Below are 16177 nucleotides of genomic sequence, written 5' to 3'. Positions count from 1 at the left end.
ATGACTGGAGGTGGAGGGAAGGGAGGAGCTATATATAAAGCTCTGCTGTGGTGCTCTTTGCCACTTCCTCTTAGCAGGAGGATAAATCCCACAAGTATGGATTAAATCCGTGGACTCGTCATATCGTAGAAGAAATAAATTTATCAGGTAAGCATAAATTTCCTTTTTATTCACAGGCCAACGGGAGAAGCTTCAGGCTGCCTCTCGTCTTCAATCTACTCTGTGCCCCTCAGAGGCTCAGTGTATGGAGGTAGTAGGCCTGGTGACGGCTCTGTATACTATTTCGCTTGCTCAATTTACATCTGAGACCGTTGTGTTTGCTAGGTCAGTGGAAAAGGAACCACACAGACCTGTCTCAAGTAATCCGACTGGACAAGAGAGTCTCTCTCCTGGTGGCTATCTCAGAATCCTGTTTCTCAGGGTGTGTGCTTCCTAAGATGACCTTTGGAGATTCTAATGACAGATGCAAGTTTAACAGTCTGGGGTGCCGTATGGGGTTCTCTGAGGGCTCAGGGGACCTGGTGACCAGAGGAAGCACATCTTTCTATAAAAAGTTTGGAGCTGAGGGACATTTTCAATGCTCTATTGGTGTGGCCTCCGTTACATTTCGTCCATTTTATCTGTTTCCAATTGAACTTGCATTACCATGGTAGCTTATTTCAATCAACAGGGCGGAACTCGCTGTTCTCTGCCAACTGAAGAATTCGAGACACTTCTTTCATCGCCAGAGAATTACAATTGACAAATATCAGCTATCCTTATCTCAGGAGTGGACAATTGGGGAGCAGACTTTTTAAGCAGACAGACATTTTGGGGAATGGTCTCTAAATCAGGAAGTGTTTTTACGAGATCACCCGCAGATGGGGGTATCCAGAGAGAGACCTTTATGGCTTCCGTCTCAGTGCCAAACTGCCTTAGCAGTTCTGTGTAACTTCAATCTAGTATTTCTTTTCCTGAAAAGTTAAGTCAAAGATGGTAAATTAATCAATGAAATGTAGTTTATAATTTTGGTGGAAATCCAGACCTCCGCTACCTTACAGCATATAACTCACTGGTAATGATAGGACACTTCGGTCTGAGGGTAAACGTTTCTGCTGATTACCTTGCAATCTGGCCGTTTGTTTGGCAGTTATACCGCTACAGCATACTTTCACCTGGGAATCCACCTAAGTCTTCTGTAGGCAGCAGTCACGTGTTACCTCTTCTCCAATGTGCACTCTCCGTTATTGCTTTTTCCTTTAGCGGGTTATTTTCAAACCAATGTTAGTAGTCTATTTTGAATACAGGACGCTCTGTTTCCATAGACTCAAGTTAGAACCTTTCAACAGGTTATCACATCCACGTCTACACGTTTCAGCTGATCTGGGCTTTTATCAAGATGTATATGTTTTACCATCTCTGCTCTCTTTATAGTCCCTATGTTCACTTGATCATCCAATTATTTCTTTTGTACCATTTAAAGTGAAAGAGTACTTCCTTTCCAATATTCGATTCATAGAATTCTTCTATATATACTTGTAAAATCTTTTAACAAACACGATTTTGTATTTAGAGTTTTTCAGCAGGCTCCGTTTGAGCCTATGCTTTCTCTTGATATTAAACTTTTGTCCTGGAAAGTTGTATTTTTGTTAGCGGTCTCTTCTGTTCGTAGAGTTTGAGGTATCTGCCTTTCAGTGTGGTCCGCCCTATCTGATCTTTCATGCAGAGAAGGCGGTTTTACGAACTAAGATGGGTTTTTTACCTAAGGTTGTTTCTGCTCTTAACATTTATCAGGAAATTTTTGTTCCATCCCTTTTTCCCAATCCTCCTTTCTCTAAGGAGAGGTTGTTACATAATGTGGAAATAAAGCTTTAAAGTTCTGCCTTCATGCTACCAAGGAGTTTTGTCAATCATCTTCCTTATTAGTCCTGCATTCTGGTAAGCCCAGGGGTCACAAAGCCACTGCTGCTACATTGTCCTTCTGGCTCAGAAGCTCGATTCGCATGGCATACGTTGATGCAGGACAACAGCCCCTATCCCGGATTATGGCACATTCTACTTGTGTGGTGCCTTTTTTCTGGGTCTTAAAGAAAGCGGCTTTGGTTGAACAAATATGTAAGGCTGCTACTTAGTCCTCGCATACTTTCATAACATTTTACAGGTGTTTTTGCCTCAGCTGAGGCATCCTTTGGGAGAGAGATTCTTCAAGCTGTGGTGCCTAGTTCTTATGACTGCCTTCCCTTCTTTCCATCTGTATTTGTGTCCTCCATAGCTTGGGTATCAGTTTCTCATAGTTTATGAATTAATTTGTAGACTTATTTATGCTTAACTGATATAAATTATTTTCTTTCTTGGAAGAGTCCACAATCTCGCCCTGTAATTTTGTAGTGGCGGCAGTTTTTTAGCACCTCTGTTCCCTTTGTATATCTCTACTTTTTTGGGGTTAATGTCGGGCAGCAGTAGTGAGGTGCTCTTCCGACTACTATGTGGCCTATACAGGAGACGCAGTTTCATAGGAATGCACACAGAGTTTTGGCACCGTTACTATGACGGTTGTGGACGTGTCTGAAGAACGGAGGGCTAAGCTAACATCGTGGACTGTTTTCACACTCTTTTCTAGCCTTGTCTCTTTTTACTTGACTCGCCCAACATGACGCTCCTCTCTTCCACGGCTCGGCACAACTCAGTGACAAGTGTGAAGGAGCACTGGTCTAAGGAGGTGGTAAGGCATCCCAAACAAAGCATCTTGTAAGGGGCTGCAGTGGGAAAGTTTGGAGCAACTATATTGGGGTATGATGGAGAAATCCACCTCTGATCTTAGTCAGGAGGGTATCTGCCTACTCCATTATTTGATGCAAATAAATGTATGCTCTATAAAATAAAGACAGTGTGCATCACCTATTAAATGCAATGGTTTTCCTCACGGGGATCTATTTCATAGGTTCTCTGTTATCGGTCGTAGAGATTCATCTCCTACCTCCGTTTTCAGATCAACGATATACTGTCATATTCCATTACCTCTATTGATAACCGTTTCAGTACTGGTTTGGCTATCTGCTATATGTGGATGGGTGTCTTCAGGTAAGTATGTTTTCATTACTTAAAGGGACATTAAGCCCACATTTTCTTCTTTCATGACTCAGATGTAGAATACCATTTTAAACAACTTTCTAATTTACTTCTATTATCTATTTTGCTTCATTCTCTTGATATTCTTTCCTGAAAAGCATATCTAGATAGGCTCAGTAGCTTCTGATTGGTGGCTGCACTTAGATGCCTCATGTGATTGGCTCACCTATGTGTATTGCTATTTCTTTAACAAAAGATATCTAAAGAATGAAGCAAATTAGATAATAGAAGTAAATAGGAATGTTGTTTAAAATTGTATTTTCTATCTGAATCATGAAAGAAAATGTTGTGGTTTAATGTCCCTTTAAGACACTCTCAGCTATGGTTTGGCACTTTATGTATTTATATAAAGTTTTAAATATATGTATTGTACTTATATTTGCCATGATTCAGGTTTTGCAGACTGTCAGTTTCATATCTGGGAAATGCATTTTTTAGAAATGTATTTCTTACTTGGGGTGTAGTCTTTTTTTCAATTGACTGTCATTTTTCAAATTCGCGGGCAGAATTAGGCTCGCGAGGGCGCAAAACACTAAAGTTTATTGCGTAATTTTTGACACAAGTTTTTTTTGGCGTGAAGTTACGTCCGTGGACGCAAATTCGTCATTTCCGGCGTCTAAGTTGACGCCGGGTCCTTTCACAAGGTTGCGTCATCTATGACGCAAGTGTGTCATTTCCCGACGTTTTTGGCGCCAAAAAATATTTTTCTGTTTGTTGTGCGTCATTCTTGGCGCCAAATATTTTCATTATTTTAGACCCCATTCCTATTTGCCTCTTGCCTTTTTTTTATGTCAGAGGGCTATTCTGTTTGCATTTTTTCCCATTCCTGAAACTGCCATATAAGGAAATTGATAATTTTGCTTTATATGTTTTTTTTTCTCTTATATTTGCAAGATGTCTCAATCTGATCATGTCTCAGAATTCACTGTTGGATCCCTGCTGCCTGATAACAGTTCTACCAAAGCTAAGTGCATTTGTTGTAAACGTGTGGAGATTATACCTCCAGCTGTGGTTTGTAATAGTTGTTATGATAAACTTTTACATGCAGAAAATGTATCCATCAGTAGTAGTTCATTACCTGTTGCTGTTCCCTCAACATCTAATGCACAAGATATACCTGTAAATTTAAAATAATTTAATTCTGATTCTATACAGAAGGCTTTGTCTGCCATTCCGCCTTCTAACAAACGTAAAAGGTCTTTTTAAAACTTCTCATAAAGATGATGAATTTTCAAATGACCGAAAACATACTGTATTATCCTTCTCTATGAGGATCTATCTGATTCAGAAGATCCTGCCTCAGATATTGACACTGATAAATCCTCTTATTTATTTAAATTGGAGTATATTCGTTCTTTGTTAAAAGAAGTGTTGATTACATTGGATATGGAGGAAACTAGTCCTCTTGATATTAAAACTAGTAAACATTTAAATTCTGTTTATAAACCTCCTGTGGTTATTCCAGAGGTTTTTCCAGTTCCTGATGCTAGTTCTGATATGATTTCTAAGGAATGGAATAAGCCTGGTGGTACTTTTATTCCTTCTTCAAGGTTTAAAAAATTGTATCCTTTGCCAGAAGTTAGATTGGAGTTTTGGGAAAAGATCCCCAAAGTTAATGGGGCTATCTCTACTCTTGCTAAACGTATTACTATTCCTACAGAGGATAGTACTTCTTTTAAAGATCCTTTAGATAGGAAACTTGAATCTTATCTAAGGAAAGCTTATTTATATTCAGGTCATCTTCTTAGGCCTGCAATTTCTTTGGCTGATGTTGCAGCTGCTTCAACTTTTTGGTTGGATACTTTAGCGCAACAAGTATTGGATCATGATTTGTCTAGCATTAAGTTGATTCAACATGCTTATAGTTTCATGTGTGATGCCATTTTTGATGATATCAAAATTGATGTTAAATCCTATGTCTTTAGCTATTTTAGCTAGAAGAGCTTTGTGGCTCAAATCTTGGAATGCTGATATGACCTCTAAGTCCAGATTGCTATTTCTTTCTTTCCAAGGTAATAAATTATTTGGTTCTCAGTTGGATTCAATAATTTCAACTGTTACTGGGGGGAAGGGAGTTTTTTTGCCTCAGGATAAAAAACCTAAGGGCAAATCTAAAGCTTGTAAACCGTTTTCCTTCCTTTTGACAAAAAAAAGGAACAGAAACCTAATCCTTCCCCCAAGGAATCTGCTTCCAATTGGAAGCCTTCTTCAAATTGGAATAAATCCAAACCATTTAAGAGATCAAAACCAGCCCCCAAGTACGCATGAAGGTGCGGCCCTCATTCCAGCTCAGCTGGTAGGGGGCAGATTAAAATTTTTCAAAGATGTTTGGATCAATTCGGTCCAAAATCATTGGATTCAGAGTATTGTCTCTCAGGGGTACAGAATAGGATTCAGAGTAAGACCGCCTGTGTGAAACATTTTTCTCACACGCATTCCGGTAAACCCAGTAAAGGCTCAGTCTTTTCTGAAGTGTGTTTCAGACCTGGAGTTATCAGGGGTAATCATGCCAGTTCCGTTTCAGGAACAGGGTCTGAGGTTTTATTCAAATCTATTCATTGTACCAAAGAAAGAAAATTCATTCAGACCAGTTTTGGATCTAAAGATTTTGAATCGATATGTAAGAGTACCAACTTTCAAAATGGTGGCTATAAGGACTATTCTGCCTTTTGTTCAGCAAGGGCATTATATGTCCACAATAGACTTACAGGATGCATATCCTCATATTCCGATTCATCCAGATCACTATCAGTTCCTGAGATTCTCTTTTCTAGACAAGCATTACCAATTTGTTGCTCTTCCTTTTGGCCTAGCGACAGCTCCAAGAATCTTTTCAAAGGTTCTAGGTGCCCTACTCTCTGTAATCAGAGAGCGAGGTATTGTGGTATTTCCTTATTTGGACGATATCTTGGTACTCGCTCAGTCTTTACGTTCTGCAGAATCTCACACAAATCAACTAGTGTTGTTTCTTCGAAGACATGCTTGGAGGATCAATTTACCAAAAAGTTCTTTGATTCCTCAGACAAGGGTAACCTTTTTAGGTTTCCAGATAGATTCAGTGTTCATGACTTTGTCTCTAACAGACAAGAGACGTTTGAAATTTGTTGCAGCCTGTCGGAACCTTCAGTCTGTCATTCCCTTCAGTAGCTATGTGCATGGAAGTTTTAGGTCTCATGACTGTAGCATCAGGCGTGATCCCCTTTGCTTGTTTCCATTTGAGACCTCTCCAGCTTTGTATGCTGAACCAATAGTGCAGGGATTATACAAGGATGTCACAATTAATATCCTTAAATCCCAATGTTTGACTTTCTCTGACTTGGTGGTCAGATCACCATCGTATAATTTTAGGGGCCACTTTCGTTCATCCAACCTGGACTGTGATCACAACAGATGCAAGTCTTTCAGGTTGGGGAGCTGTTTGGGGATCTCTGACAGCACAAGGAGTTTGGAAATCTCAAGAGGCGAGATTACCAATCAATATTTTGGAACTCCGTGCGATTCTCAGGGCTCTTCAATTTTGGCTTTTGTTGAAGAGAGAACCGTTCATTTGTTTTCAGACAGACAATGTCACAACTGTGGCATATGTCAGTCATTAGGGTGGGACTCACAGTCCTCAAGCTATGAAAGATGTATCTCGGATACTTGTTTGGGCGGAATCCAGCTCCTGTCTAATTTCTGCGGTTCATATCCCAGGTATAGACAATTGGGAAGTGCATTACCTCAGTCATCAGACTTTACATCCGGGAGAATGGTCTCTCCACTCAGATGTGTTTTCTCAAATTGTTCAGATGTGGGGGCTTCCAGAAATAGATCTGATGGCATCTCATCTAAACAAAAAACTTCCCAGGTACCTGTCCAGGGATCCTCAGGCGGAAGCTGTGGATGCATTGACACTTCCTTGGTGTTATCAACCTGCTTATATTTTCCCGCCTCTAGTTCTTCTTCCAAGAGTGATCTCTAAGATCATCATAGAGCAATCGTTTGTGCTGGTGGTAGCTCCAGCATGGCCTCATAGGTTTTGGTATGCAGATCCTGTTCGGATGTCCAGTTACCACTTCCACTAAGGCCACACCTTCTATTTCAAGGTCCATTTTTCCATCAGGATCTCAAATCATTAAATTTGAAGGTGTGAACGCTTAGTCATAGAGGTTTCTCTGACTCAGTGATTAATACTATGTTTCAGGCTCGTAAATCTGTTTCTAGAAAGATTTATTATCGAGTTTGGAAGACTTACATTTCATGTTGTTCTTTTCATAAATTCTCTTGGCATTCTTTTAGAATTCCTAGAATTTTACAGTTTCTTTTGGATGGTTTGGATAAAGGTTTGTCTTCAAGTTCCTTGAAAGGACAAATCTCTGCTCTTTCTGTTTTATTTCACAGAAAGATTGCTCAACTTCCTGATATTCATTGTTTTGTCCAGGCTTTGCTTCGTATCAAGCCTGTCATTAAATCAATCTCTCCTCCTTTGAGTCTTAATTTAGTTTTGAAGGCTTTACAGGCTCCTCCGTTTGAGCCTATGCATTCTTTGGACATTAAACTACTTTCTTCTACTTTTCTAGAAGAGTTTCTGAATTATCCGCTCTCTCTTGTGAATCTCCTTTTCTGATTTTTCATCAGGATAAGGCGGTTTTGCTGACTTCATTTAAATTCTTACCTAAGGTTGTGAATTCTAACAACCTTAATAGAGAAATTGTTGTCCCTTCCTTTTTGTCTTAATCCTAAGAATTCTTTGGAGAGATCCTTACATTCTTTGGATGTGGTAAGAGCTTTGAAATATTATGTTGAAGCTACTAAAGTTTTCAGGAAGACTTCTAGTCTATTTGTTATATTTTCTGGTTCTAGGAAAGGTCAGAAGGCTTCTGCTGTTTCCTTGGTTTTGTGGTTAAAGTTTTTGATTCTTCAAGCTTATTTGGAGTCGGGTCAAGCCCCGCCTCAGAGAATTACAGCTCATTCTACTAGGTCAGTCTCTACTTCGTGGGCTTTTAAGAATGAAGCTTCAGTTGACCAGATTTGCAAAGCAGCAACTTGGTCTTCTTTGTATACATTTACTAAATTCTACCGTTTTGATGTATTTGCTTCTTCGGAAGCAGTTTTTGGTAGAAAAGTTCTTCAGGCAGCTATTTCAGTTTGATTCTTCTGCTTATGATTTAAGTTTTTTTCCTTTCATTTATGAGAATAAACTTATATTTTGGGTTGTGGATTAATTTTTTCAGCGGAAAATGGCTGTTTTTATTTTTATCCCTCTCTAGTTACTCTTGCGTGGAGTTCCACATCTTGGGTATTGCTATCCCATACGTCACTAGCTCATGGACTCTTGCCAATTACATGAAAGAAAACATAATTTATGTAAGAACTTACCTGATAAATTTATTTCTTTCATATTGGCAAGAGTCCATAAGGCCCATCCTTTTTATGGTGGTTATGATTTTTTTGTATAAAGCACAATTATTTCCAAATTCCTTTGATGCTTTTTACTCCTTTCTTTATCACCCCACTACTTGGCTATTCGTGAAACTGAATTGTGGGTGTGGTGAGGGGTGTATTTATAGGCATTTTGAGGTTTGGGAAACTTTGCCCCTCCTGGTAGGATTGTATATCCCATATGTCACTAGCTCATGGACTCTTGCCAATATGAAATAAATAAATTTATCAGGTAAGTTCTTACATAAATTTATGTTTTTGCAGTCTGATTCTTTGGGCCCTGGTACCCAGACTCCTGCACTATCTCCACCAGTTCAGGGTAATTCTGGATGCTCTGTGGCCTCACAGATATTAAGTTTGTCCTGATATGCCAGTATTACAACCCCAGACTGTCATACCGATTACCTCACATTATGTAACCTGTGATACAATACCTTAAATTACCTCAGGGGTTAATGTTTTTTCCTTGTAATTTTACTGCCCAATTACAGTTACAGGGGAAAAAAAGAGGAAGATCAAGCAGGGCTCCTTTTGAATCTAGGACCAGCAGCTCTATGGGAACTGCAGTGTTAAGCCATATGCAACTTTCTGATGCATACAATTCCTCAGCTAGTTCTGAAGGGGAACTTTCAACCTCTAATTCCTCCGGTTAGTCGATACAGGACTGAGATATTTACTTAAGGGGGTATTATACACTCTCTGGGTGTACCCGAGTCTAAACTATCTGAGGAAAAACAGATGCACAAATTGGATATGGTATTTAAACCGAAGTTGAAGATCACTGAAGTGTTCCCAGTACCTTCATTGGTGGCAGATATATTCAAGGAGGGGTAAAAACCTGGTGTCCCTTTTCTCTCCTTCTCCAAGTTGTAAAGAGATGGCAAAGTCCAAATTAAACTTTCATGATTCATATAGGGCATGTCATTTTAAACAACTTTCTTAATTTACTTTTATCATCAAATTTGCTTTGTTCTCTTGTTATTCTTAGTTGAAAGCTAAACCTAGGTAGGCTCATATGCTAATTTTTAAGCCCTTGAAGACCACCTCTCATCTGAATGCATTTTACAGTTTTTCACAGCTAGAGGGTATTAGTTCATGTGTTTCATATAGATAACACTGTGCTCACACACGTGAAGTTATTTAAGAGTCTGCACTAATTGCCTGAAATGCAAGTCTGTCAAAAGATCTGAGATTAGGAGCCAGTCAGCAGAAGCTTAGATAGAAGGTAATTACAGATGTAAAAAGTATATTTCTATAACAGTGTTGGTTATGCAAAACTGGGGAATTGTAAATAAAGGGTTTATCTATCTTTTTAAACAATAGCATTTTTTGGTGTTTACTATCCCTTTTAAGAAGACGTTTCCAATGCCAGATTACAGTTTGGAAGTATGGAATACAGTCCCTAAAGTAGATAATGCCATTTCCACTTTGGCTAAATGCACTACTATACCTTTAGAGGATAGTACATCTTTCAAAGATCCTATGGATTGGATTGGAAATTAGAGGCTCAATGCATGGAGGTGGTAGGTCTTATGGTGGCAGCTTCGGATGCTATTCATTTTGCTCGCTTTCATCTGAGACCTCTGGCGTTGCAGGAGGTGTCTCGTATCTTTCAGTGGGCAGAGAAATATCAATGCCAAATATCGACTATCCACATTCCAGGCGTGGACAATTGGGAAGCAGATTTTCTGAGCAGACAGACTCTTCACTCCGGGGAATGGTCACTAAACCACGAGATCACACGCAGGTGGGGGTGCCCGGAGATAGATCTGATGGCTTCCCGTCTCAATGCTAAACTGCCAAGATACAGATCAAGATCAAGAGAACCTCAGGCGGCGTTGGTGAACGCTTTAGCAGTTCTGTGGAACTTCAATCTAGTTTGTTTTTCCTCCAATTGTCCTACGCCCTCAAGTAATAGCTTGAATCAAACAGGAGGGCGTTCCAGCAATACAGTTGGCTCCTGTGTGGCCACACTGGACTTGGTATGCAGATCTAGTGAGAATGTCATCTGCTTCTCCATGGCAGTTTCATTAGAGGCCGAGCCTTCTCTGAGGTTGACTGCATGGATATTTAACACAGTCTGGTCCCAGGTGAGAATTCTTTGAGCTGGTTATTGATAATTTGGTTCAGGCTAGAAAGCCTATTACCAGTCGTCTTTACAACACCGAACGTATCCTTCACTTTCTTTAGGATGGTTTAGAATAGGGCCTGTCGGTCAGTCTTAAAGGTCAGATTTCTGCTTTCTCTGTTTTGTTACATAAAAAGTTGGTTCATTTGCCAGATGTTCAAGCTCTTGCTAGAATTAGACCTGTTTTCAAGACAGTTGCTCTTCCATGGAGCCTTACTCCTAACTTGGAAAGTTTTTATTTCTGTTAACAATTGCTCGTAGAGTTTTTGAATTGTCTGCTATTCAATGTGATCTGTCTTATCTGGCGTTTCATGCAGATAAGGGCGATCTGCGGACAGAGAGGATTTTTACCTAAGGTTTTTTCAACTCATAATATTAATCAATACATTCTACCCGTGCAGTGTCTTCTTCCTGGGCCTTCAATAATAAGCATTCAGTTGAACAGATATGCAAGGCTTCTAATTGGTCCTCAATGCATACTTACACAAAATTTTACAGATTTGATGTTTATCCTCTGCAGATGAGTCTTTTGGGAAAAGGATTCTTAAGTGGTAGGGAAGGCAGTCCTAAATACTAAGCACTACCTTTTACCTCCCTAAGGTTTTGTGGACTCCACAGCTTGGGTATTCGTTTTCCATAGTTTATTAATGAATTTGTGGACTCTCACTGCTATTAGAAAAAAACCTAATTTATGCTTACCTAATAATATATTATTTTATTTCTTGGCAGTGAGTCCACCTTCCTGAAATAATGTTGTGGCGGCAGCCTTATGGCACCTCTGTACCCCTTATATCCCTCTACTTTTCCTAATCCTCGGCTTGAACTACTGAGAGGGTAGGGGAAGTGGGAGGGATGTTGAATGCTTTGTTTGGGGTGTCTCTGCCTCCTGGTGGCCATGTGAAGTAATTCCCATAGGTTATGAATGAATTTGTGGACTCCCAAGAAAGAAAAGAATTTATCAGGTAAACATAAATTATGTTTCTTTCCCACTGGCATGAAGAGTCCACAAACCCATTCTAATAACTAGTGGGAAAATTAACTCCAGGTGGAGGCAAAGAACACCCAGCAGAGCTGTTAAGTGTCACTCCCATTGCCATAATCCCCAGTCATTCTTTGCCTCGATCATCGGGTGGATGTGTGAAGATGTGTCTGAAGATATTTAATCCTTTTTTGGGTAGTTTCCCTGCAAGCAAGGATTGGGGCTATGCTGTGTCCATGTCAATCTCTTTAGTAAGAGCAATGGTGGCTTTTAGCAGTTAGAAGACGGCGAGGTAGTCCTTGCTTACCTTTCAAAATCTATGCTGCCCCTATTTAGAAAACCAGGGTTGGTTACTTTTTTTTTTTTCTTGTTTCTTCAGGACCCTTCCAGCGATCAGATGAGGCTGGCACTCCTGGAGCTGCTGTTACTGCTCCACAGCAGAAGACCTTGGAGGGTAAGTCTTTTCAATTATATTCCACAGAGAAAGGACAGGAAGATCTGGAACACAGTGGGACCTGCTACCTCCTGAAGGGGTTAATAGCGCAATTCCTGACAGTAACAGCCGAAATAGAAGGCAGCTGTTTCAGGTAAAGCCTAGTGTAACAGCCGGCAAGAGAGGGGATATTTGTTTCTGGCCCCAGAAATGATTCTGTGGGAGGTAATCATGGTTATTTCATGTGGCCGTTCCCCTTGTCAAGAGTGTTTTTCCTACAGTAGATACATAACTAATCTTATATTTTCATGTCTGGCTGGCTGGTGTGTAGGATAATGTCCTACAGTGAAAGAATGCCGGTATTTAGTTAGGAGTCATTTCATCTAGCTGAAGCTCCATTCTGCAGAATTTTTATCTGTCTGTCTGATAATTTCCATAACGGTGGAAACTATATAGCCATGTATTCTGTAGTTGGAAATTATATATATTCACTATCAGTTATTCCTTGGGTTTTGGCTCCATCTTGTGAGGTTTTGAGGTCATTACATTTATTTATTTATTTATTTTAATACCTCAAGCTTGGAATCTCACAGATTTGTATTTATAACTCTCTTTCTGAGTTTCGTATTTGTTACCCTATGTAAGCCATCATAACCATTTTCTAACAAGGAGGATAAGGAATAAAAATTATTTTGTTTCCAATCAGGAATATGTCTCTGCAGTTTTATGTTTTAGGATATTTTTTCTCCTGAAAATCCTGTGTTTCACTAATATTTGCTGATATCTGATGGCAGTTCTAGGCAAATGCTCATTTTATTTTATACATATTTAATTGAGGTTCCTGCTATTATCAATTCACATTTTTATATTTATGCAGATTTTCTTTTTTTCCAATCTCTCACATAGGAGATTGCTTCGTTGTTATAGTATGCTACACTGTTATGGTAGCATCTTTTTAGGATGTATTTATTGTATTGGATCCCTGTGTTTTATTGAGTGGATTTTATCCTTTTATCTGTGACTAGTATGTATGGTTTTTAATGTATCATACTTCACTTCTTAGTGTTTTTATGACACTGATATGTTTATTTCTTTATTTTTCTCATATTGAGATGAGTTCCTTATGTAGGTGACATGTTTTCATGTCTCATACTCTTGGGTAATGTTTCTAGGACTCATATTTTTTTTATATAAATATTTTTTTTATCTTTCTCTTTGAGGGGATATTTATCTGTTATGTATGATTTGATGCATCATACTCCAATCTTAGTGTTTTTAGGACACCTAGTATATTTATCCATGTTTGGTTTAAAGGATACAATATTTTTATCATTATCATATTGAGGTGATATCTCTAATGTCTGTAACATTCCTTGTCCCTTGTGTCAGCCTACCGCCACTCTGCTCTGAAAGCACCTGATCCTGTCTGATCTCGGAAGTTAAGCAGGGCCAGGACTAGTCTGTACCTCGATGGGAGTCCACCTGGGAACACCGATGCGATATGCTTATAACATTTCAGGTGACTTTTTAATTGTCTGTTATATATATTTGGAAATTGTGATAAGCATTGTGTTTGCTTATCGTTTAAATTCTTTAAAACCTTTAAATTAAAAGGTTAGTTTTTAGGATTTTAAACATTTACCTGTTTTTATTCTCCCTTCTATATTAAAGGATGTATAGATCAGGGACAGAAAGCTATGGCTACTTCTTTCTTTTTGGCTGAAGAGTATCTCATGCTTGACATATGAGATTGCTGGGCAGCAACCTCCTGAGAGGGTTATGGCTCATTCCACAAGGGCTGTTGCTTCCTCATGGGCATTCAGAAATGAAGCTTCTGTGGAACAGATTTGCAAGGCTGCAACTTGGTCTTCTCTTCACACTTTTTCAAAATTTTACAAAGTTGACACTTTTGCCTCGGCTGAGGCCACTTTTGGGAGAAAGGTTCTTCAAGCAGTGGTGCCTTCCGTTTAGGTTCCCTGTCTTGTCCCTCCCGTATCATCTGTGTACTCTAGCTTGGGTATTGAATCCCATTAGTAAGTAAGATGATCCGTGGACTCATCGTGTCATAAAAAAGAAATGAAAATTTATGCTTACCTGATAAATGTATTTCTTTTTTGACATGAGTCCACAGCCCACCCTGTTCTTGTAAGACAGGTTGTGGGTTATTGTAAACTTCAGGCACCTCTGCACCTTGGCTTTTCCTTTCTTTTCTTAACTTTGGTCGAATGACTGGAGTGGGAGGGAAGGGAGGAGCTATTTAACAGCTCTGCTGTGGTGCTCTTTGCCTCCTTCTGCTGACCAGGAGGTGAATATCCCATTTGTAATTAGATGATCCGTGGACTCATCGTGTCAAAAAATAAGTAAATTTATGAGGTAAGCATAAATTTAGGGTTTTTTTTCTTCTCAATCTGAATTGGAAATTTGTGTTCAATTGGCAATTGTATCTAAAATAAGCATTTAAAAACAAAATTTGATTTACAGTGAACTGACTTATAGTGCATCTATAATATATAATATGAAAACATTGAATATAACTTTCTGACCTTTTTGACTTTCGTCTGAAGACAGTAACTTGCAATATTTTGCTTTTCCTTACAGATTTAAATCAAAACAGTTCCCAAGCTCCACCTTCTGAGAAAGTGACACCAAGGACTCAAGAGGCCAGAGGAGCGAACACATCGATGTCTTCAAGGAGAAGTCGATAAATCTTGGTCTCCAAATGTTGTATAAATTTCCTTGGGTTATCAAGATTGTTTTCGTAGACATTACTTACTTAACCACCTTCTTTCAGTGTGTGTGTGTATATATTTATATATATTCAACAAGTATTTTCAAGCATTTAATATATGGCAGATAATAACCATTTACCTTTTTATTCTTATAAATTAGAAAGGCTGTTCTTGACATTTCTCTTTGCTTCTAGTCACTTCATTGTTAAAAAAAATAAAAAAATGTATACATTTGAATATCCTTGTTCTTTGGTTATGTTGTGATTTAGAAGTTATCAGAAATAGGATTTACACAATGTGGAAAAAGAGCTAGTGGTGAATAAAATCTTTAAAAAAAACAAAAAATTGAAGCAGTCTAAAATGTCTTTCTTAAATGCAACATATTGAATATGGATGCCTTTTACGTTATGATTTAATATTTGTCTTCATTTTTGTTTAAAACAGAATTTAGATAGTATATTAAATACCTTTTCATATATTATAAAATTCTATGTTGCATAACCTTGTAATAAACCTTATGATATTGAGATATAGAGAGAGAGCGCGCAAATTGGTGTGTATGTGTTATATATATATATATATCTCAATAGTATAAGGATTATTACAAGGTTATGCAGCATAGTACTTGTATTGTATTAGCAATTAAGGCATGTTCATAAGTAGTCTATGACTGTTAAAGTGAAAGTCAATCCTAGCGTTGTACAAACGCTAGGATGGACTACTGAAATAAATAAGGGGACTTTCATTCATGAAGCATAAGATACTTCATGTAGAAAGCTTCTTTATTTGTTTCAATTGATAGCCGTATTTACCTGGTGCAGCAGCCCACGGCTAAAAATGTTTTTGGCTAAGAGGTGACGTAGTAAATCCAGCTCCCATGGGCGCCAAGCCGGATTTACCGCATGGCTATTGGCTAAGAGGTGAAAATGTCATCTCTAAGGATGATGCTGTTCAGGCAATGCCACAGCTTTCTCCTCTCATGTATCAAACCTCAATGGCATCACATACAGTGCCCTGCAGTTCCTCTCAGCCTCCTGGAGGAGTTTATTTGCCTGCAGATTTTGCTGCTCAGGTATCCTCCCCGTTATCTGCGGCGTTATCTGCTTTTCCTTTGTTGGAGAAACGCAAGAGGAAAACTAAACATTTTTCAGATAATAAGGTGTCTGTCCCTTCTGCTGCTGTGCAAGTTACCCTCCCTCATAACTCTGAGAAGGAGGTTACCTCTAGCTTCTGAGTGTGAAATATCATATTCTGACAGTACAAATCCTTTGATGCTGAAGAAGTAAACTTCAGGTTTAAGCTTGAACACCTTTTGTGTACTGTTAAAGGAGGTATTGGCTACTTTGGACGACTCCAACTCTTTTGTCATGGTCAACCCT

At 38.8% G+C, this 16177-nt stretch overlaps 1 protein-coding gene and 1 pseudogene across 3 annotated transcripts in view; both read left to right on the top strand.

The window, feature by feature from the left end:
* The window catches only part of NSMCE1 (NSE1 homolog, SMC5-SMC6 complex component), an 83284-nt gene extending 68249 nt beyond the window's left edge, over nucleotides 1–15035 (top strand). For all 3 annotated transcript variants that reach the window (XM_053694426.1, XM_053694425.1, XM_053694427.1), the window contains exon 8: nucleotides 14668–15035. In XM_053694426.1, coding sequence (XP_053550401.1) covers nucleotides 14668–14774 — 107 coding nt within the window. In that variant the 3' untranslated portion in view covers nucleotides 14775–15035. The remainder of the gene's footprint in view (nucleotides 1–14667) is intronic.
* On the top strand, nucleotides 13458–13575 carry LOC128642552 (uncharacterized; annotated as a pseudogene).
* Nucleotides 15036–16177: the final 1142 nt, after the last annotated feature.

Source organism: Bombina bombina, chromosome 11 (genome assembly GCF_027579735.1).
Source record: "Bombina bombina isolate aBomBom1 chromosome 11, aBomBom1.pri, whole genome shotgun sequence".
NCBI classification, from domain to species: Eukaryota; Metazoa; Chordata; class Amphibia; order Anura; family Bombinatoridae; genus Bombina; species Bombina bombina.
This window is presented reverse-complemented; position numbering and strand designations above follow the sequence as displayed.